The following is a 21,358-nucleotide window of genomic DNA, read 5'->3' as shown; positions in this document are numbered from 1 at the left end:
TTTGTATCTCCTTCTGTGATAGCCTTTACCCAGGAGGCCTTATACCAGAATTACTTTTGTACTTGCTGGTCTCTCCCATTAGATAGTGAATTCGTAGAGGATAGGGATTATGTCCTTTCATTTTGCATTTATTGTAGCACCTAGAACACATTAAGTGTTCATGTGAATTTTAATTGAATTGAGCACCACTTGTATACTTAGCCTACGTTTAAAGGCAGTCAATCGGGTATTAACATTTAACATACACACATTCTAAAAAGGTTTGATTTCTTGCCTTTCAGCCCACAACTGGGAAAGAAGGCTGTAAGGATGCAGGCTTCACAATAAAATGCGTGTAAAAAAAAAAAAAAAAGCGTGTAAAAGTGAGTGCTAATAACTTGAGCATAAAAAAAAGATGCATTTAGCCTTGGCCGTTGTGGCTCAGTTGGTTGGAATGTTGCCCTGTACACTGAAAGGTCATGGGTTTGATTCCCAGTCAGAGCATATATACAAGTTGCAGGTTCGATTCCTGGTCAGGGTGTGTATGGAAGGCAACTTATCAATGTTTCTCACATCCATCTCTCTCTTCCTCCTCCTCCTCCTCCTCCTCCTCCTCCTCCTCCTCCTCCTCCTCCTCCTCCTCCTCCTCCTCCTCCTCCTCCTCCTCCTTTCCTCTCTCTCTAATATCAATAAAAACATAAAATGAAGTTAGAAATCAATAACAGAAAGACATTTGAGAAACTCAGTTATGTGAAAAGTGAATTATACATTCCTAAATAACCAATGGGTCAAAGAAGACATTACAAGGGGAAATTACAAAATGTTTGGAGATGAATGAAACATAACATATTAAAACTTATGGGATGTAGCTAAAGCAGTACTTAGAAGAAAATTTATAGCAATAAATACCTGCATTTAAAAAAAGAATGATTTAACTCAACAACCTAACCTTTTACCATAACACAGTGAGAAAAACAGAGCAAACTAAACCTAAAGCAAGTAAATGGAATGCAATAAAGATTAAAGCAGAAATCAATGAAATTAAAAAAACAGAAAAACAATAATCAATAAACCAAAGGTTGGTTCTTTGAAAAGATCAACAAAATTGACAAACTTTTATCCAGACTGATCAAGAACAAAAGAAAGAAGACTGAAATTACTGAACTCAGGAATTATACCAGAGACATTACTACTGACTTTACAGAAATAAAAAAGGATTACAAGGAATTACCAATTGTGTGACAACAAATTAGATTCCTAAGTGAAATGGACAAATTATTAGAAAGACACAAACTACCAACACTGACCTATGAATAGACCTATAACAAATAGAATCCTATCTAAGCTAATAAAAGAGTAATATGCAAATTGACCATCACTCCAACACAAGATGGCTGCCCCGTGTGGACACAAGATAGCCGCCACAAGATGGCCAGCAGGGGAGGGCAGTTGGGAGGGACCAGGCCTGCAAGGGAGGGGCAGTTGGGGGGGACCAGGCCTGCAGGGGAGGGCAGTTATGGGTGACCAGGCCTGCAGGGGAAGGCAGTTAGGGGCAATCAGGCTGGCAAGGGAGCAGTTAGGCATCAATCAAGCTGGCAGGGGAGTGGTTAGGGGGTGATCAGGCTGGCTGGCAGAAGCGGTTAGGGGCAATCAGGAAGGCAGGCATGAGCAGTTGGGAGCCAGCAGTCCTGGACTGGAGATGGTGCAGCTGGGCTGAGGGGGGACACCCCCCCCCCGTGCACAAATTTCGTGCACCGGGCCTCTAGTTAGTAATGCTGCTGGGACAATTGGATATCCACAAATGAAAGAATGAAATAGGGCCCATACTTCACATCATATGCAAAATTTAATTCAAAATGGGTCAGAGACTACATGTAAGAGTTAAAGCTATAAAAACTCTCAAAGAAAACTTGGAAGTAAGTCTTTTGTGACCTTAGATTTGGCAAGGTCATGACACTAATAGTGCAAGCAACCAAAGAAAACAATAGATAAATTGGACTTGATCAAAATTTAAAACTTTTGTGCATCAAGAGACACCATCAAGAAAGCAAAAAGACAACCTACAGAATGGGATAAAATATTTGCACATCATCTGTCTGATAAAGAACTTGTATCTAGAATACATAAAGAACTTTATAACCCAATAATAAAAAGACAACCCAATTAAGAGGAATCTGAATAGACAGTTTTCCAAAGAAGGTATATAAAAGGCTAATAAACACATAAAAAGGTGTTCAGCATAACAAATCATAGTCATCAGGGAAATGTAATCAAAACCACAATGAGATACCACTTTACACTCTTAGGATAGCTATCATCAAAAGGTCAGATACTGCCCTGGCCTGTGTGGCTCAGTTGGTTGTATGTCCTGAGAGGTTTCCAGTTCGATCCCGTTGGGGCCATGCAGGAGGTAGCTGATGGTTGTATCGTTCTCACATCGGTGTTTCTCTCTCTCCCTTTCCCTTCCTCTCTCTATAAAAACCAATTAAAAGTCTTTTTTTTTTAAAAAGATCAGATACTAACAAGTATTGGCAAGGATATGGAGACATTGAAACTCTCATATACTGCTGGTATAGCCACTTTGGAAAACAGCCTGGTCATTCCTCAAATGGTTTTTCTGTCTGTGACTTGCTTATACTGTTTCTAGAGGCCCGGTGCACGAAAATTTGTGCAAGAGTAGGCCTTCCTTCCCCAGGCTGCCAGCACCAGCTTCCCTCCTGCACCCAGGACCCAGGCTTCCCTCCTCCGGCCACCATAGGCACCGGGGACCCAGGCTGGCTTCCCTCAAGGCTGCCCACAGGCACCCGGGACCTGGGCTGGCTTCCCTCTGCCCGGCTTTGTCTGGAATGATGTCCGGAAGATGCCCGGTCTAATTAGCATGTTACCCTTTTATTATTACAGATTTTTATTTGGGAATGCCAATCCTTTTATCTTTGCCTGACAGAAAGTATTTCTGATAGAATCCTGCCCATCCTATAAAGCCCAACTCAAATTCCAATTTTCCAAGCATATATACTTAGAAACAGTACTGCAAGGTTGTATGTCTTTATTTGGTATTGCAAAATTGCCCCTCAAAATGCTTTAATTCCCATTATTTCAGATCCTTTCCAACACTTGATATTGTCAAATTTTAAAGTTGCTCAGTCTGATTGGTATGAAATTGTATTTCATCTCTTTTACTTTCATTTTGCTGATTACTAATGTGGTCGAACATCTTTTCCTTTTCTCCTTCTCCCTAGTCATTTGAGTTAATTCTGTGAATTGCATGATTACATGCTATTGGCTTATTTTCATTTCCTTATTATTGATTAATATGAATTCTGTATTCTGGATATTAGTCCTTTGCTAAACGTGTTACAAATCTCTTTTCTCTGTGATTGTTTTTTTAACTTTGGTTATAGCATCTTGTCATACAGATTTAAATTTTCATGAGTTAAATTAATTAACATTCTGTGGTTTTTCCTTTTGGTCTCATCTAAGAAATACTGTCTAATCCCAAAAATCAAGCAGATATTCTTTTATTTTTTCTAATAGTTTTAAAGTTTTGTGTGTTTTAAAAATGTTTAGGTCTTTGGTCTTTCTAGAATTGGAGAAATGTGAGGTGAGGATCTACATTTTCTTTTTTCTTTCTTTCTTTCTTTTTTTTTTTTTTTTTTGGTTACACAGAAAACCAAGTATCCCAATATGTTTCGTTGAATCTGAGCAGGATTCTTCCTTTTACCAGATCTCTTTAAACAGACTAAAAGAGTGGATTGACCTGGGAGGGAAAGGGCTTCACGGACCAAATCATCAATTTGGAGAATTTCATCTTACTCTTTTACCTCTTTTTAGAAGAAAAGTTCAGGAGGGCAGAAGTCATTGACCAAACAATCTGTAAAGTACTGAGTATCTCCCCATCTGCCTTATAGATGGGGGGAGGGGTGGGGGGGAGGGAAAGCAGCAGCAGCAGCAGCAGCATACTCCTGGAGTGGCGATTGAAACAGAATAGGCCATCTGCTTTCCATTAAAATCTCTCCCATACTGGCAGATAGGGAACTTTGGGGATATTTTTAGATTTGTAAAAGAATTTGCCCCCTGAGGAATAGCACACACTTGGCCGTATGTACTTACCTAGGAGCAATTTCATTATTAGCTTTTACTAATAATAAATTCTTTTTGTTTTTGGTAATGATATATATTGCTTTTACACTAAAGACATATCAAGTTTAAGATTACTCTGGTTTTAGCAGCCTTCCTCTTCTAGGGCTCAGCTAGGATGAATGACCCACAGATTGCTGGTCTTTTATCTGGACGGGTAAATTCTCTCTGAAGATGCAACACATCCTGGAGCATAATTGATTACTGGATATTCCCCCCTTTCTTGTTACCTGGGGGAGTTGCCTTGCCCTAAGAACAGGGCTTCACTTACACCCTTACAGTCCCCTGGGATTCACTAGTGGGAGGCTGGGTGGCTGGGCTACCTTAGGTTCTGGCCTGGTGGGCAGGTAAGACCAGTGCTACAGAACCACTGCCAGCCTGGCTGACCTGTGTTCTCCACAGGGCACTCAGCAGCCATCCCCCCAGCTAGGAGGAATTCAGATTCAGGCTTTTTTTCTGGAATGAACAGATTCAAGGGTCCATTTAATTTAGTTTCTTTCCTTCTGCTTATTAAAGAAAAGAAGAAAAAAGCCTACAAGCCCTGTAGTTAGAACATTTCCATCTTACTCCATAGCCTTTCAGCTCACGGCAATAAAAATGAGATTTTGCTGTCAGGATGAATTGTTATAGGCTCTGTCTCCTAAACATCTTTGTAGTTCCCTCTCTCCTTTTCAATTGTTACTGTTTTATATTTGCCTTTGGTCTACTGCAGTAACTTCTTATCTGGTCCCTCTTTCTCTGGTCTCACCCACTCTGAATCCCTGGTTGCTGGAGTAGTGTTTGTAAACGCCCCAGTTTAAAATCCTCCAATAGACTCCTGTTATTTATTGACAATTTCCATCCCTTAGCCTGGAATTCAGACCTCTTCACAATATATCCCCAGCGTATCCATTTATCTTCATTTCCTACCCCCCCCCCCATCATGCTGTAAACTCCAACATACTGAACTATTTGCCATTTCACCAATATGGCATACATTTTCATGTTTTCATGCATGAAACAAATATATAGTTCTTTGTCCCCACCCTCACAAACCTCTGACAAACTCCTGCCACTCCTTTTAAGGCCAATTAAAATGTTTGTTCTTCTGAGAAGCCCTTCATTTCCAACTCTCCCAGACCTGTTCTTCACTCCCTCCTCAGCATTCCACTAACACCCAAACATTATTTGATGATGTATTATATATGTTGCTTATAGAATAATATAAATAACCTATATTATTCCCCCCATTAGACCATAAGATTCTATGTAAAGAACCTAGTACCATGCTTGGCGCAGAAGATGCAGACTATGCTGATGGATAATGATGAAATCTGGGTTAAGTCACATTAGGCCTTCACTCATCACCTATCACCAGAGTTTTATGTCAGTTCAATTTTTAAAAAATCGGGGAAAACACATCAGTAGAAGAATGAATAGGGCACGGGAAAATGGCATTGTTTTGAGGGAAGTCTGGCCAAAGGTGGGCTGTTGGAATGGGGATTGGTTGAAGGAATTGGGTCTGTTAAATTTGTGCAAGAGAAAATTCAGGAGGAATAACTGATATCTCCATATTTCTGGAGGGTTGTCCTGGAGCAGAGGGAGATGTGTCTGTGAGGGTAGATCTAGGACCAGTGGTTGCAAAGGTGTTCAGGGTTAGATTCCTTATAAGGTGGGTTTTCAGCTCATACTGAAGAATTTCTTAAACTCCAGAGCTCTCCAGCAAAAGCTTTGACTGCCTGAAGAGGTTTGGGCACACCACCATTAGCAGGGTGTGCTGGCAGAGGCCACTTGGCCAGCCGTGTGGGCCATTACAAAGGGCATTTCTGTACTGAGTGGCAAATTGGACTCAGTCACCTCCAATACCTCATCTAACTCTGTCATTCAGTGCCTGTGTGACGCTTTTCAGTAACACGAGCATAACCTATATTAAGATAGTGGGAATAGAATAGTGTTGTGGTTTTTTTTTTTAACTGAACCATCTTTGACCAGATTGATTCTCTAGAGTAATTTCCTATTTTCCCAGGTTTCGAAGGTGAAATAAAAGAATCTTAGCAAAGAAAACGGCAGCCAAATCCAGAGACGTATGCTGAGGAAACTCATGTTTTGAGGAGAGGTGGGGAAGTTGGTAGGAATGGTCTTGATCTCTCACTCATCAGGCCTGGGTTCTGTGTCCACTCTGCTGGTTGTGTAAGATAAGCCTAAGCTTCAATACCCTCATCTCTAAAGTGGAACTAAGTATTTCATAGAGTTAGGGTAAAGATTAAGTCAGATAAAGAAGTGCCTGGCACAGTGCATTCTGACTGCTTATCTTTCTCCCTCGTTAGTTAGTCACCTCTCAAGGCCAGAGACCCTGTCGGATTTATTTCTTTTGTTTTGAACCTCTCATAGCTCCAGAATACAACCTCCTTGGTAATCTCTTTATTGGTACCTATTCTCTACTTTATCTGTGCCTAGGCACTAGAGATGCCAACATCATCATCAACAGAAGCAGCAAGATGAGTAAAATCAGTTGGGGACAAGGAAACAAAAAATTTAAAACAAAACAAAGTTGTGGGGAGGAAGCCCAACTTACCTGTGGTACCCTTGCTGGACAGAGGGAGTTGGGATATTCTCAACATAGGGAAGGAATATTCTCTATTGGCCACACAAGACTATCGCCCAGCCTGCATTTGAGTTGAGATGCTTGCTTATCCAGGCTGGGTGTAGTGTGTTGGCAGGGCAGGGAGTGGGAAGGAAGAACTGACCAAGAGCCATTGTGTACAGACAAATGAGACTTAGCTGTGCCTTCAAGGAGCTTACAGTTTAAGGAGGGGGGCAAGATAGGAAATATAAACAAACCACTGAAGTATACTGTAATAAGTTCTATAATTGGGGATGCAAGTGTCTTCAAATTTGTTCTCTTCTAAAGAATAGAAGCTATAGGTAGAGTTTGTGCAGTATGAGAAGTCACTTTCATTCAGAGCAGTCTAATGGAGGGAGCGTCTTAGGAAAGGAAGGTGAACACTCAATAGAGGTGTAAAGGCTGGAATGAATGATCACATGAGTGTGTTATGTAGAGGAGGCTCTAGTCCATATGTGAAGGTAAACCAGATGGCCTTTAGGTACTTCTAACCTCACCAGTCTGTGACCCTAAGTCCATTCCTTTACCTTGGCCTGAGGATGTCACCTATAAAATGAAGAGGGTTGGGCTAAAGATCCTAATGTTTCTATTCTATGCTATCTGCCAAATTTAAGTGAGTGAAATAAAATTCCACTTGGAAGACTTGATGGAAGATCCTATAATTGCTCATAAAGGGAAAGGCACGATCTCTCACATGAACTTGAATAGAATCCAGGCATGAGACTGGATCACTTTGCTTCCCAGATTAAATCCCTGACTTTTTTTTTTTTTTTTTTTTTTTTTTTTTGCCAATCCTCATCAGAGGATATTTTCACATTGATTTTTAGAGAGAATGGAAGGGAGGAGGAGAGACAGAGAGAGAGAGAAACATCAATGTGAGAGAGACACATCAATTGGTTGCCTCCCACATGGCCCCAACCAGGGCCAGGGATCGAGCCTGCAACTTAGGTACGTGCCCTTGACCGAATCAAACCTGGAGCCCTTCAGTCTGCAGGCCGACGCTCAATCCACTGAGCTAGGACCTAAATCCCCGACTTCCTTCTAGAGAAGTGGCAGACCTCCACATTGCTAATTAAGTGACAACAAGTTGGCTACCTCAGTTCTGAAATCAGAAAATGAATGGAGTCTGGGGAAGAGAGATTAATTTTCTTTGGAATTGGGAAGGATTTAGGGAAATGCATATTAACAAAGATACACTATTAAAGCTCAATATTTACAAATCCCAAAGAAGCTTTTAAGGATTTAGGGATTTATCTTTGACTTTTAAAATCAACTTTTCATGGTCAGTCAAAATATCAATGACATTTAAAAACTACAAAGAGCAGTGAGACAGGCACGTGCACATTGCTAGTGCAAGTGTAGATTGATAGTCTTTCTAGAAGGCAGTGTGACAAAGTATGTGAAGACTGTTAGCATGTCACTTCTTATCACCTTCTCCGCTCTAGCCCTGATCTGAGCCCCATCTTCTGTCGATGACAGATGTTTACCGTGGCTTCTATGCTTCCCCTCTTATAGTCTCTTTTCAACACAGCAATCAGAATGACCCTTTTCAAACATAAGTCAGATCATGTTGTAATTCTGCTCAGTATCTCATGATGATTTCTCATTTCACTCATACAGTGTTGGGCTGCATCTAGCGTATGCAGGTTCTCTAGAGCCAATTGTGAGCAACACTTCCAACTACTCATTCAGTGATGTTGGTATCTTGAAATTGGCCAAGGTAGGAGTATGAAACTTGAGCCCAGAGCAATTAAGAACAAATGCTACAAAACAGAGCTTCATTTAAGTATTTACCTGCATACCACTAAATATCTTACCTAATAATAGACAAATATGTAAATTGACCGTACCTTCGCTATGCCCACAGCCAATCAGAGTGAGTGAGTATGCAAATTAACTCACCAAAGATGGCGGTTAATTTGTATACAAAGGCAGGTCGGGCAGCACCATGGCCTGCTTCCAGGCATAAGGGTCCATCGGGGTGGAGGAGGCCCTGCAGGCAGCGCCAGACACCGTCCACAAGGTACCGATCCATGGCCGGGGAGGCGGTGGGGTGGGCAGCGCCAGACAGCATAGGAGGGGTCCGGGTCCATTACAGGCCCCAGGAGGGGCAGCGCCTGCCTAGCCACTCCCGGGGATCCCTGGGAACATCGCCGCCCAGGGGAGGCGAGGCTGGACACACCTAGCTGCTCCCAGGGGTCCCTGGGAACATCACCGCCCCGGGGAGGTGAAGCCAGACCCACCTAGCTGCTCCCTGGGGTCCCTGGGAAGATCGCCGCCCAGGGGAGGTGAAGCCGGACCGCCTAGCCGCTCCCAGGGGTCCCTGGGAAGATCTCCGCCCCGGGGAGGTGAATCCGGGCCCGCCTAGCCGCTCCCAGGGGTCCCTGGGAAGATCGCCGCCCAGGGGAGGCGAGGCCAGACCCTAGCCGCTCCCAGGGGTCCCTGGGAAGATCGCCGCCCCGGGGAGGTGAGGCCGGACCTCCTAGCCGCTCCCGGGGGTCCCTGGGAAGATCGCCGCCCAGGGGAGGTGAAGCCGGACCGCCTAGCCGCTCCCCGGGGTCCCTGGGAAAATCGCCGCCCAGGGGAGGTGAAGCCGGACCGCCTAGCCGCTCCCTGGGGTCCCTGGGAAGATCTCCGCCCAGGGGAGGCGAGGCCGGACCCTAGCCGCTCCCAGGGGTCCCTGGGAAGATCGCCGCCCCGGGGAGGGGAGGCCGGACCTCCTAGCCGCTCCCGGGGGTCCCTGGGAAGATCGCCGCCCAGGGGAGGCGAGGCCAGACCCTAGCCGCTCCCGGGGGTCCCTGGGATGATCGCCGCCCAGGGGAGGCGAGGCCGGACCCTAGCCGCTCCCGGGGGTCCCTGGGCACATTGCAGGCATGGGGTTGCTGAGATTCATAGCTTCATGGAGACCGAGGGCGGGGATCTGCCTCATCTGCAGAGAGACAGAGGTTCTGCAGTGGCCCCAAGACGTGGGTGGGCCCAGCCAGGGATCAAGGGGTATGGAAGGACTCCTGGCAGAGGGGCAAGGACCCTCACCCCTGAGGTGGGGGTTGAGGGGCGGTGCCACCTCAGTGGAGGGGTGCTGCACTGCAGGGTACTGGACTGACTGATGTGATTCAGAGAAGCTCCCAGTGCTAACAGGCCTCACTCAGGCGGCCTTCACACTTCAGAGGCAGTGACTCCTGCTCCTGCCTTGACCCAAAAGCAAGCCTGTGGTGCCCTGCCCCATGGCAGAGCATGCCTAGGCAGTGAGTGTGAAGCCTTCCACCTGCTCCGGAGAAGCGGGGGCAGTAAAGAATGGGGGACAGGGGACGGGGAAAGGAAAGAATGTGGAGCATCCGCAATGAAGAGGTGCTCGAGAAAGAGGCTCGGAAGCCTGACTGGAAGGTTTATTCTGTTTGCCAGGCGGCTGCCCCTTAGGAAGCGCAAAGAGCATGGCTCTGAGGGCTTCCTGTGTGCTGAGTCAAGTGCCACAGCCAACTGGAATTGGCCTCAGTTTCCTGGTCTGTAAAATGGATGAAGCGTGTCCCAGTGCCTTCACTGAGCTTTGATGGCCAATTGAGATACTATATAAAGAAAATGAGGGAAGAAGTGAGAAAGAAAAGGAAGGACGAGCAACACAAAAGAAACACTGAAAGGAACCTGTAAACCCATTGTCACTTAAATAGGGGATATAGTCAATAGTGTTGTAATGATGATATGATGCCAGGTGGGTACTAGAAATATCGGGGAACACTTTGTAAAGTATATGATTGTCTAACCACTATTCTGTAACTAATATAAAACCTGAAACCAATACAAAATAATATTGAATGTAAAGAAATGAAAATTGGAGTGAAATTTTTTATAAATTTCAAAGTTTAAATAAAAGCTGTAAAGGAAGGAAGGGGAGAATAAAAATAGTGTTTTTCATTTTACCACTTCATTAAAAAGACAGTTGTCTTTATATGGTGCTTTTATACTTTTATACTTTTCTAAGTCATTATCTCATTTTAATTTCCAGGCAACTTAAAGACAAGATAATTATTCCCTCCACTATTCAAAGAAAGAAAATCTTGGTGTCTGGTCCTAATGATTCAATTATCAAGCCCTTATTGTAAAGCAGGGTTAGTAAAATTTTCTGTGCAGGGTCATATCTATACTAATAAAAGCCTTGGGTCCAGCAGGGGAGGGTATTTGGGGACAATCAGGCCCTCAGAGGAGCAGTTAGGTGTCAATCAGGCCAGCAAGGGAGCAGTTAGGGGACAATTAGGCAGGCAGGTGAGCGGTTAGGAGCCAGGGGTCCTGGATTGTGAGAGGGATGTCCAACTGCAGGTTTAGGCCTGATTCAACAGGGATCAGGCCTAAACCTGCAGTTGGACATCCCCCGAGGGGTCCCATATTGGAGAGGGTGCAGGCTGGGCTGAGGGACACCCTCCCCCAGTGCACGGATTTCGTGCACCGGACCTCTAGTATGCATATAAAAAATAGATAGAAAATTGTCTGGAAGGATAGATGCCAAACTGTTATTACCTCTAGGGAGAAGAATATTGTAGCCAGAATACAACAGAAAACTTACACTTTTTATCATACACATTTCTATATTGTTTCAACATTTTTACAGTGAGCATATAGACATATTTCTCATACTGTTTTTTTAATGGATAGGAAAATCTGCATATGATGGGATTGTGGTGTGGTGGCTTTTCTTTAGAGAGGGTAAAAGCTAATCACATATACTGTCTGAAATGGCCCATGAAGAGTCTGAAGGCCAAGCCTGGGACCTGGATTCTGTTTCCTCAGAAATATGCTTTGCTTCTTGCCCAACTAAATGGAGCTTTTCTTGTCTCTTTGTAGGTTACCCCACAGCCTATCCAGCAGCAGCCCCTGCCTACAACCCCAGCCTGTACCCCACTAATAGCCCCAGTTACGCTCCAGGTAAGGAGAAAGTAGAGATAGTAGTGGTGAGTGGGGTAGGAAGTGGGATCTATTGAGAAAAACAGACGCACCTCCTGGCTTTTCCCTGTTCTTAATTACTGTGGGCTCAGCCTGTACAAGTATGATTCTCCTGGGAGTTCCCTCTGAAAACTGGGCAGTTCAGCCTTAGGGTGGGGGCAAGAGTAGAATCTCTTCCATTCTACTTGGGGCTTAAGATTGACCCATTTCTCCTCTGTTGGAATATCTGAGACATGCATCCTTCTCACAGAACCTTGTCTGCTCTCCCAAACTACATCCAAATCCATTCTTTGCTCAGTTGCCTCTGAAGGTGTCATTAGAAACTCTCTCTCTCTCTCTCTCTCTCTCTCTCTCTCTCTCTCTCTCTCTCTCTCTCTCTTTTTCACACACACACTGACAGACACACTTCTCTCTCTCTCTCTCTCTCACACACACACACACACACACACACACACACACACACTTTCTGGGTGTGTGTGGATTTGGAAGAGAGTGAGAGACTTGCCACCAGGGGATAAAGAGCTGGTTTTCAAGCTGCAGCAAATAACTTGTTTTTCAAAAATCATGAAGAGCCAACACTCCTTGGATAGATGTTGAAATAGGGTTGGAAATGTTGAAAACGTTTGTTCTAGTTTGGGCTAGGAGCAGTACAGAGGTGTCCTCACTGATCTCACTCCCACACTCGGCTGGTGCTTTAACACTCGAGGGGCAGGAGAAAGAGAGTGGGCTCTGCAGTTAGTCCCGGGTTTGAATCCTAATTACTCAGCTCACTAGTTGTGAGGCCTTGGACAAGTTACCTGACATCTGAGAAATGTGCTACCTACCTCAGGGTTGTAGATGGTTTTATGTAAGTTCCTTTTCATTTACTCAGCAAGAATTTATTTGTTGAATGTCTTCCACACTGAGATAGGAAAAAAAAGGATGCCGTCTTTGGCTCAGTGGCTTACCGTCCATTTGGGAGCTGGCATATGAACAAATTCCTGGCTGTGCAGCGTGATGAGTATTGTAGAAGGGATACAAATAAGAGGAGAAAAGGCAGAGAAGGGAACAACAGTCTGCCTGAGGTGAAAAGTGTGGGAGCGGCTTCACAGAGGGCCTAGCAATGGCGACTTGAAGAAGTAGGGGTGTAACATTGGAGGCCCAACTGAGGGTGGAGGCCGTGAATTTGTCCAGACTCTGTTCCCCAGGCCTGGGGTATTTTCTCAGGATGTTCAGAATTTGTGGTGAGAGATTGTGGAATTGTTTTAGGATTAGTTTGGCCAGAAAGTAGAGGAAGGGGAATAAATAGCTAGTATTTGTTGAATGGTTCCTATGCTCCAGGGACTATTTTGAGCTCCTTATGGATATTAACTTGGTTTATATCACAACAAACCTTTGAGGTTAGTACTGTTGTTATTCCCATTTTTCCAACTGGGAAAACTAAAACTTTAGAAGTCAGGGAACCAGCCCAAGATCCAAACCCAGGCGTCCTGCCACCACACCTGCATGTGCTCTTAACCACACATTTCACTTGGACCTGGCCAGAAAAAATTGAGGGTTAGACTAGAGCAGCCAGACCAGAGAGCAAAGGGAGAGCAGATGGAAGGAGCTGAGACTCGGGGTGGGGTGGGGGGAGTAGACATTGGAAAGCTCTTCGCACATATAAAGTACCAATTAAACTTTAGTTTTAAAACCAAGTATTAGCCCTCATCAAACTTGATTTTCCCCAATTTTGAAAAGTCAACATATTTCTAAGCTGTGACTAAACCAACCCAAACCATTTTCTCAGAAACCTACAAAATCCATTAGAGAGGGTGGGATTAGCTCATTGTGTCAGAAAGCCCCAAACTGGGGAGACCAGGGTTATACACATCCTGGTCGCCTGGTCTGTTTCATATTCGGGAGGCTGGCGTCTGCACTCACCAGGCCTGCTGACTGCAGTGGGGGAGCTCCTGCTGCAGAGGAATGACTGGCTCAAGGACAGAGAGGACAGTGTAGGTTACTTTCAGCTTCCTGCCAGAGCCAGCCACTTGTGATGCTGAGAGTTGCCTGTGGGATAGAAACCTGCAAAGGAGCCAGGCTCTCAGGTTTAAATTTCTCTCCGCTTCTTCAAGGAGACCAAAAAGTTGCTTTAGAGAAAGCTATTTTTAGCAGCTCTGAGTACCCTCATATGTCATCTGTCCAGGATACAGGGCACCATTTCAGTGGTCTGAAGGCAGTGTAGGTACTTGGAGCTTTCCCCACAAGCTCTTAATGACTTCGGGGATCTTATTGAAGAACTCTATGGCCCCCCAAGAGGCAGGAGCCAACTGACACTTGTTTTTGGAATCTGGAGGCCAAAGGATGTGTCATATTGTCATATTAATGGTAATCTGACTTGAAAGTGAAAGGAAAGGATAAGTAGGATAATGGATATAGATAAGGATGAAATACTATCTCACAAGAAATCTGTTTATAAATCATTTTCATTGATTGTTTCACTTGATTTCATAGCAGCCTTGTAAAGTGCAAGTGTATTTTTCCCATTTGACATGTGATGATCCTGGGGAAAGGATTTGTGTTTACTGAACACCTGTCATCTTCCAGACACTGTGCAAGGCATGTCACACTTTCATTTTACCTTAGTCTTGTAAGGTAGAGCTTCTTGTCTCCAATTTTGCTCAGGGAGTTAAATAGCTTGTCCAAAGCTGCTCAGCTAAAAGCAGTGGAGCTGGGATTCAAACCCAACCTGTTTGAGCCCACAGCCCGTGCTCCTCCTACTGCACCACATTGAGGCCTCAGGGCGGGAAATGCCTTTGCATTGGCTGTAGCTCTCTCGGGCTTTACAGAGAGATCTTCAGAGGCCAAAATGATGATTTTTGTCCCTGAACCTTCATGTCCTCTAGCACATAATCTCTGTCATGGGTGAAGTCCCCCTGCAGTACTTGGGGGAACTGAAATTTATTCTTAGCATGGACAGGCAAAGAGTGGGACCCTGGTCTTATTCACATCCAGACCGCATCTGAGTCAGCTGCTGGAAGATGTCATTGCATCCAAGGAGGTGCCCCTCGTGAGTGGGCTTTTCTGGATGGCAAGTCTGTCACCCCCCTCCAGGGTGGAGGCACTTCGCACCCTCTGCACTCTCTGTTTCTTGTGTAGCTTGGGGTAAACTGCTAACTTGAGACAAAGTCTGTTTTTGTAACTGCAATGTGTACTACTTTGCACAGATTCTTAGTGGTAATTTCAACTAACATTTCTATCCAACAGAGTTTCAGTTCCTGCATTCAGCTTATGGTAGGAGAGCTATTTTTCCTCATATGTATTATGGCCTATGAATGTGTTATCTCGTAACAACGGTAGACCCCCTCTCCTGCCCTCCCCAAATCCCATCCCCTAGGCTTGGGCTCCCCCAGGTGGCTCAGCAGCAGTTCCTAAAGCATGCAGGAACATGTATGATGGTGCAAAATCATGGGTTGGAGACACACATGAACCGTCCCCTAGGGCAGCAGTGAAGGATCATGGCACTAAAAGGCGTCTCTCCCCTTCCTCACCTCCGGAGTCCCATCTGACCCAGGTCAGAAACCTTCACCATAACTGGCTGCTAAGTTCAAACAAGTGAAACAAAAATTTGGGGCTGCTATGGCTCCTCTGTTGGCTTTGAGGCAGCCTCTTGGAGGAGTACCTGGATTATGCCTATAAGAACCAAAAGCAAAACAAAAACAGTCAGCCCCCAGATCAGATTCTTCATCTCCGTCAGCAGTCTGACATGTTTGAAGAACTGGTTGACTTGAGATAAAATCTGTTTCCTTCGCCCAGATCTTGAGCTCTGGATCCTTTTCAGGGCATTTTCCTGAATGGAGAGAGGTGAGGGTCAAGTGTGCCAAAATGAGTGAGGGACCAGAGCTGGGTTCTCTGGGCAGTGTGGACTCCAGGCCCAAGGCACCACAGGAACTTATGGGCACCTGTGAGGGTCCCAGCAATGTAACTTGACTAGGTCCTTTTCGTCATAGACAGGAAGGGACCATGGGAGGGACTTGCCACTTTCACCACCCTCACCTGGGCTGCTCAGGACTGTGTTTTTGTAAAATCTCTGCACACCTTCTCAACTTTTACCCTTAAATTACTTGGGTGCTGAATATTGAATTTGTGTGTGGCGCGTCTTTTAGAAGATGAGCTGTGAAAATTTCTCTTTGCCACTGTTGTGTGCTGCGTGATCTTGGGCAATTTGCTAATGTCTTCAGGCTATAGATAATGTGTTTTATTCCAGATGATCTCTAAGGTCCATTTAAATGCTAACAGCTGGTCCTCTTAAATTTTTATTATTTCAGTTTTGCTGGTTACAGACTTGTTTCTCCTATCCTTTATCGGGAGTCACTTGTTTGCCTCAGGATGTATGAACTTGGACAGATGACTCAATAAAAAGTGGGAGAAGCTCTCATGCTCCCCCATCCCTCTAGTTATAGCATCCACAGTTCTATTCCAGGCCCTAAGCTGTCCTTTGAACCTACAAAGACCAGCAAGACAGGGGCCCTGTTATCAAGGAGCTCCCAGTTTAGTAGGAGAGACAGAGAAGCCAGCTTCTAAGAATTACAGTGACCGGAAAATAGTGGACCATATGGGATCTGTGAGGGCTGTGGTCAAGGAGTGGGGAAAAGAAAAGACTAATAGTACAGATGGATGAGTCTTTAGCTCATGATTGATGAATTAATAAATGTTTACCAGTTAGCACTTGGGGAAAGACTGGGTCAGGAAGCGCGACCATTGTCAGCAAAAATACAAAGATGTGACGTTCCTTGGCACATTCTGGGAATGATCAAGTTTGTGTGGCAGTACAGGGTTAGAGAATGAGAACAAGAGAGAGTCTAGAGATCATAGGACTAGATCATATGGGGCATTGAATGCCACACAAGGAGTTCAGCCTGTAGGTATTGGACAACTATGGAATGTTTTTAAAAAAGGGTTTGTGATTAGGTTTAGGTCTTAGAAATAGCACTCTGGGTACAGCTTGGAGATTACAGTTGGCAGGTTTAAAAACAAACAGAACAGTGAGGAAGAAATTGCAGAAGTTCAGGTGAAAGATTATGAGAGCTTAAATTAGAGCTCTGTGGGATACAAGAGTAAATGGATATCAGGATTAGAAACTGTAAGACTGGGTGATACTTTATATTTTTTTAATATTTAAAAAATTGATTTATAGAGAAAGGGGAAGGGAGAGGGAGAGAGAAACATAAATTGGCTGCCTCCCAGGCATGTACCCTAACAGGAATGGAACTGACAACCTTTCAGTGCACAGGACGACCCCCAACCACTGAGTCACGCTGGCCAGGGCTATGACACTTTATTTTTGATCCTCACATCAATACTATGAAGTGATAGGGAATGATTATTATTGCCATTTTAGAAGACAACAAAATGGAAGTTTAGAAAGGTTGTGACTTGCCCAAGGTCTCACAGTTAATAAGTGGCACAGCCCAGGCTAGAATTCAGATTTCCTGACTTACTACATTGTTCAGGGTGATGGTCCCTTGCTGCCTCTCCTCCTTGTGAGTGTGCTTAGCAGACTGTTCAAGTGTCAGAGGGCACGAGGGCCCCGTATCCAGGGAAGTGAACAACCCAGCACGTGGATGTGGGCAGCATGCTGTGACTGGGCCATGGCCCTTCACTGCCAAGGGTTCTCTCTCTCTCTCTCTCTCTCTCTCTCTCTCTCTCTCTCTCTCTCTCTCTCTTGCTCTCTCCTTTTTAAATTGAGGAATAATACATATACTATAGTATATACAGTCCACTAGTCTTAAATGTACAGCTCAGTAATATTTGACATATGTATGCACTTTAACTACCACCCGGTTCAAAATACAGAAACCTTTCTAGGAGTTGGTACCTTTCATGGCACCCAGGAGCAAACGTGCCTGTCAAAGCAGCCTCCTCTGTTACCATGCCTCTGAAAGGCTCAGTTGGGTTGTCTTCATCCCACAACTGAGCTCGGAATCACTGCCACCAACAGAATGGTCGCTTTGTGCATGGAGGAGGAAGATCATATGGCACAACGAATGAGGAAGCCAAGTTGACAGCTAACATTCTTTTTTGGTTTTAGTCTTCCTGTTTATCCACTTATTTAAATTATTAAGTATTTAAAAATATAAAGAAATATATTTGTTTTCTTTATAATGAAACCAGAAGATATTCACTTCTTCAGGAACATGTACAGTTTGGTTCACTTGATCACTTGGGAAAGACATAATCAAAGGCACAGTCGCACTTGCTTCTTTCCTGGCTAATCTGAAATATTATTTTACTGTGTGTAATGCTGTCTTGTTCACTCTCTGGTTGGCGTGTGGCTGTGTTGCATCCCCCGCTAGACCATAAATACCTTGTGTGTGGTGACCATGACCCACGTGTGTTCCTGTCCACCGTGGCGCTCCCCTCAGTGCTGAGTGCAGTAGACCTCAGTCACTCTTTGGTTAATTTTGATTTATTTACTTTGTCACACAGTCCTTCAGGCTAATGTCAGGCTTTTGGCTTATGATGAAAATTATGGTACAGTATTCACCACTCGGGGAAACAGCTGGACCTCCAAATTCTCCAAATTCTCTGCAGCCAAATTCAGGCCTCCTGATAGTCCCTGTGCGGTCTTGAGGGCATGGATTTGTCTTTTTAGGAAGGTGTTTTGGGTGGGCAGAGCTATCCAGCCACATGGAGTGGCAGGTTCTAAATTTAGAGACATCTTGATAAGATTTTTCAGCACTAATTGGATCCTTTATTAATCCCCAACCCCCACTCACCCCTATCCCAGAAAAAGAAACCCAAGAGAATTATTTAAAACTGACTGCCCTCATCCTACATTGTCTGCAAAGCCATGTCTTGATGTCCAGCAAAGGCCCCGGACTCTGCATGGGATTCTGCTGAATCTCCATTTCTTTGGCCAGAATTCTCCTTTTAGTGTCACCTCCCTGCCCATGATTTCCTCCTCATTTCTCAGCATCCACTGTATATATTGCGGGCCATTAATGCAAGCTCAAGGTCAGCCCACAACAGCTACATTTATAGCCTTGGATCAGCAAAAACAGCAGTCCTTGACTTCCTTCTCTGGGCCTGGTATCTCATGACTGAAGGAACTGAGACGTTACCAGTTACTCAGACAGGCGGGGGTTATGGGACCTCTCTGGAGGTGGGCTCTCCTTATCCTGGTGGAATTAGAGTGTACAGGCACACTGTGTTTTCATAACATCCTGACTTACCTTAGCCCCTTGTTAAAATGTTTCAAGTATATCTGACTGTTGCCAACGCAGCCCCACCTCCTTCTAATATTCTTTAAAACACCCATACACATAACTCCCAAAACCTTATTTGAATAGAAGAGATACTGTTAAAATAATTATTTTTACTCTAAGTAGCAATTTGTGTCAAGAATGTTTCTCCTCTAGTATTTGAAAGTATATCAAGGGAAATATCTAAAATGTTAGGCATTTCCCCCCTTTGAAACCCTATTTCCTCTCTCCTTCCCCACAGGATACCATGAAGGTAAGTTTTTTTTGTGTTTTTTTTTTTTTTTTTTTTTAAGTTATTCCCACTTCTAGAACATATGAAGCATCATCCTTCACATTTTTCAAGCTGAGCTTTGAGTCAGCCTGGGAAGTCTCTGTAAATTTCTTTCAAACTGGGCCTCATCTCTGTTTCACACCTACTCAGGTTTGACATTTACTTTCTTTTCTTTTCTTTTTTTTTTAAATATTGATTTCAGAGAGGAAGGGAGAAGGGGAGAGAGAGATAGAAACATCAAGGATGAGAGAGAATCATCGATCAGCTGCCTCCTGCATGCCTCCTACTGGGGATAGAGCCCACAACCCAGGCCTGTGCCCTGGGGAATAGAATTTCATCCTCCTGGTTCATAGGTCGACACTCAACCACTGAGCCACACCAGTGGGCAACATTTACTTTTTTAGTGGCCCAAAAGATCATCTCTAATTCACGAGGAGATATCTCAAAGTGAGGGAGGCACCAGTAGCACCTCAACAGGAGGTATAAAGGGTGTGAAAGCCATTTGTCTGTCTGGCCCTGGCTGGGTATATATGCGGAATTAGCAGGGAGTGCCCCACTGGCCAACATGGGCCCTCTAAGCTGCCAAAGCTCAATCCCTTTAGAAGAGATGGCAGTCTAGCAAGGTTCATGTCATATGGTAATTATTTTGGGGTTCTCTCTTTGAAAGCAACTTATTAAATACAACTCCAGATGAGATTTCAGGCTTAAAGAAAGAGTACTCAGTTGATCTGGCCCAATAGACAGTCGTCAAAGGCTCTGAGTTGCTACACATTCATGAGAAAGTGGCTAAGGAATAGTCCAGGGCCTTAGGCCAGAGTGCCACACAGGAGGCAATATTCACAGGCGTCTTCGTGGTTTTGGGAGTGGGTAGAAAATTCCGACTCTCCTAATTGAATATAAGCTCAGATTTCCTGGGGTTCACTTCATTTGGAAGCTCACTTTAGCACTCCTCTCAACCACCACCCAGCTCAGAAAGGCTGGACCGTCCTGTGTGTCTGAACAGGCCCCTTGAGTTACATGTTTCCGTCCAGCCCAAGACCCTTACTTTGTGTCTGTGATTGGTGGTGCCCACTTCTTATTTCTGCCTAATGCCATTCTTGTGTCTTCCCTTAAGCAACTCTGCTGATGAAACAGGCCTGGCCACAGAACTCGACTTCCTGTGGCACTGAAGGCACCTTCCACCTCCCAGTGGACACCGGGACCGAGAACCGAACTTACCAAGCATCCTCTGCGGCTTTCAGTAAATACAGCCTGTCTCCTCCTTTCCTGTTCCCCTTGGTTGGGACTGATTTGTCTCTTAGGAAGAGAGGAAAGGGAACTTTAAAAAGTGACATTTATAAGACACTATTTTAAGAGGTTCTCTCACCCACACAAAAAATTGGCCTTCCTCACATAGGCAAGGTCATCCTCTTTGATCATGCAACCAGCTTTGGGGAGACACAAAGCAGTGAGGGAGGGAGAAAGAAGTGCTCATCCGGCCAACAAGTTTGATGAGGGAAGGACTGTTACTATGTTTCAAGGGAAAGGACAGAGGGGACATTTGAACACCTGCATGTGGACCTTTAGACAGAGCGGGCTCCTCAGCTACGCTAGCACAGGGGTCCGCATCCCGGGTACTGCGGGCATCTGGGTCAGATCACCCTTGTTGGGGAGCTGTCCTGTGCATTGTAGGGTGCTTAGCTGCATCCCTGACCTCTCCCCCTGGGTTCCAGGAGCAAACCCTCTTGATGGCCATCAAAAATGTCTGTAAACGTTGCTAAATATCCCTCGGGAGACCAGATTGCCTCTGCCTGAGAAACTCTGTGCTCGTGGAAGCTGCACTGTGGGAGTAAAGTATGTTCGTGGAGTCCTCAGGGAGGACAGAAACACTCTGGCCAGTCAGATTGTCGCATTCATCTTGAGGCTCAGTGAGGTGACTGGTGGTTTTACCTTCACATCTGATTTTTAATACAAAATGGCTCCGCTGTGTAAAATGAGGATCAAAGTTGAGAAGTTAGTGGCATTTTGACTCTTTGTAAGTAGAAAGGTTGGAGCTGTCCAAAAGAGGAATGGCTGGCCTTGGATGTGGTGAGTGCCTGTCTGCAGTTGTTCTAGCAGGGGCTGGACAAGAACTGGGTGGGATGTTGCAGACGAGGCCCCATAGTGTGTGATTCAGTGGCTTATTAATCTATTACATATGTAGGTCAGCAGAATACATGGTATGTTCTTTTTCTT

The 21,358-nt window shown here is 44.8% G+C and overlaps 1 protein-coding gene across 3 annotated transcripts in view; it reads left to right on the top strand.

The window, feature by feature from the left end:
* The window catches only part of FAM168A (family with sequence similarity 168 member A), a 167,446-nt gene that overhangs the window by 129,916 nt on the left and 16,172 nt on the right, over nucleotides 1–21,358 (top strand). The window contains exons 3-5 of one of the 3 annotated variants that reach the window (XM_079788904.1): nucleotides 11,552–11,632; nucleotides 14,876–14,902; nucleotides 20,259–20,384. In XM_079788904.1, coding sequence (XP_079645030.1) covers nucleotides 11,552–11,632; nucleotides 14,876–14,902; nucleotides 20,259–20,384 — 234 coding nt within the window. The remainder of the gene's footprint in view (nucleotides 1–11,551; nucleotides 11,633–14,875; nucleotides 14,903–20,258; nucleotides 20,385–21,358) is intronic. The other 2 variants (XM_079788905.1, XM_079788906.1) reach the window with 2 other exon arrangements.

This window comes from Cnephaeus nilssonii (assembly GCF_951640355.1).
Source record: "Cnephaeus nilssonii genome assembly, chromosome: 13".
NCBI lineage: Eukaryota > Metazoa > Chordata > Mammalia > Chiroptera > Vespertilionidae > Cnephaeus > Cnephaeus nilssonii.
Note: the sequence above shows the minus strand (reverse complement) of the source record. Positions and strands in the feature narration are given on the sequence as shown.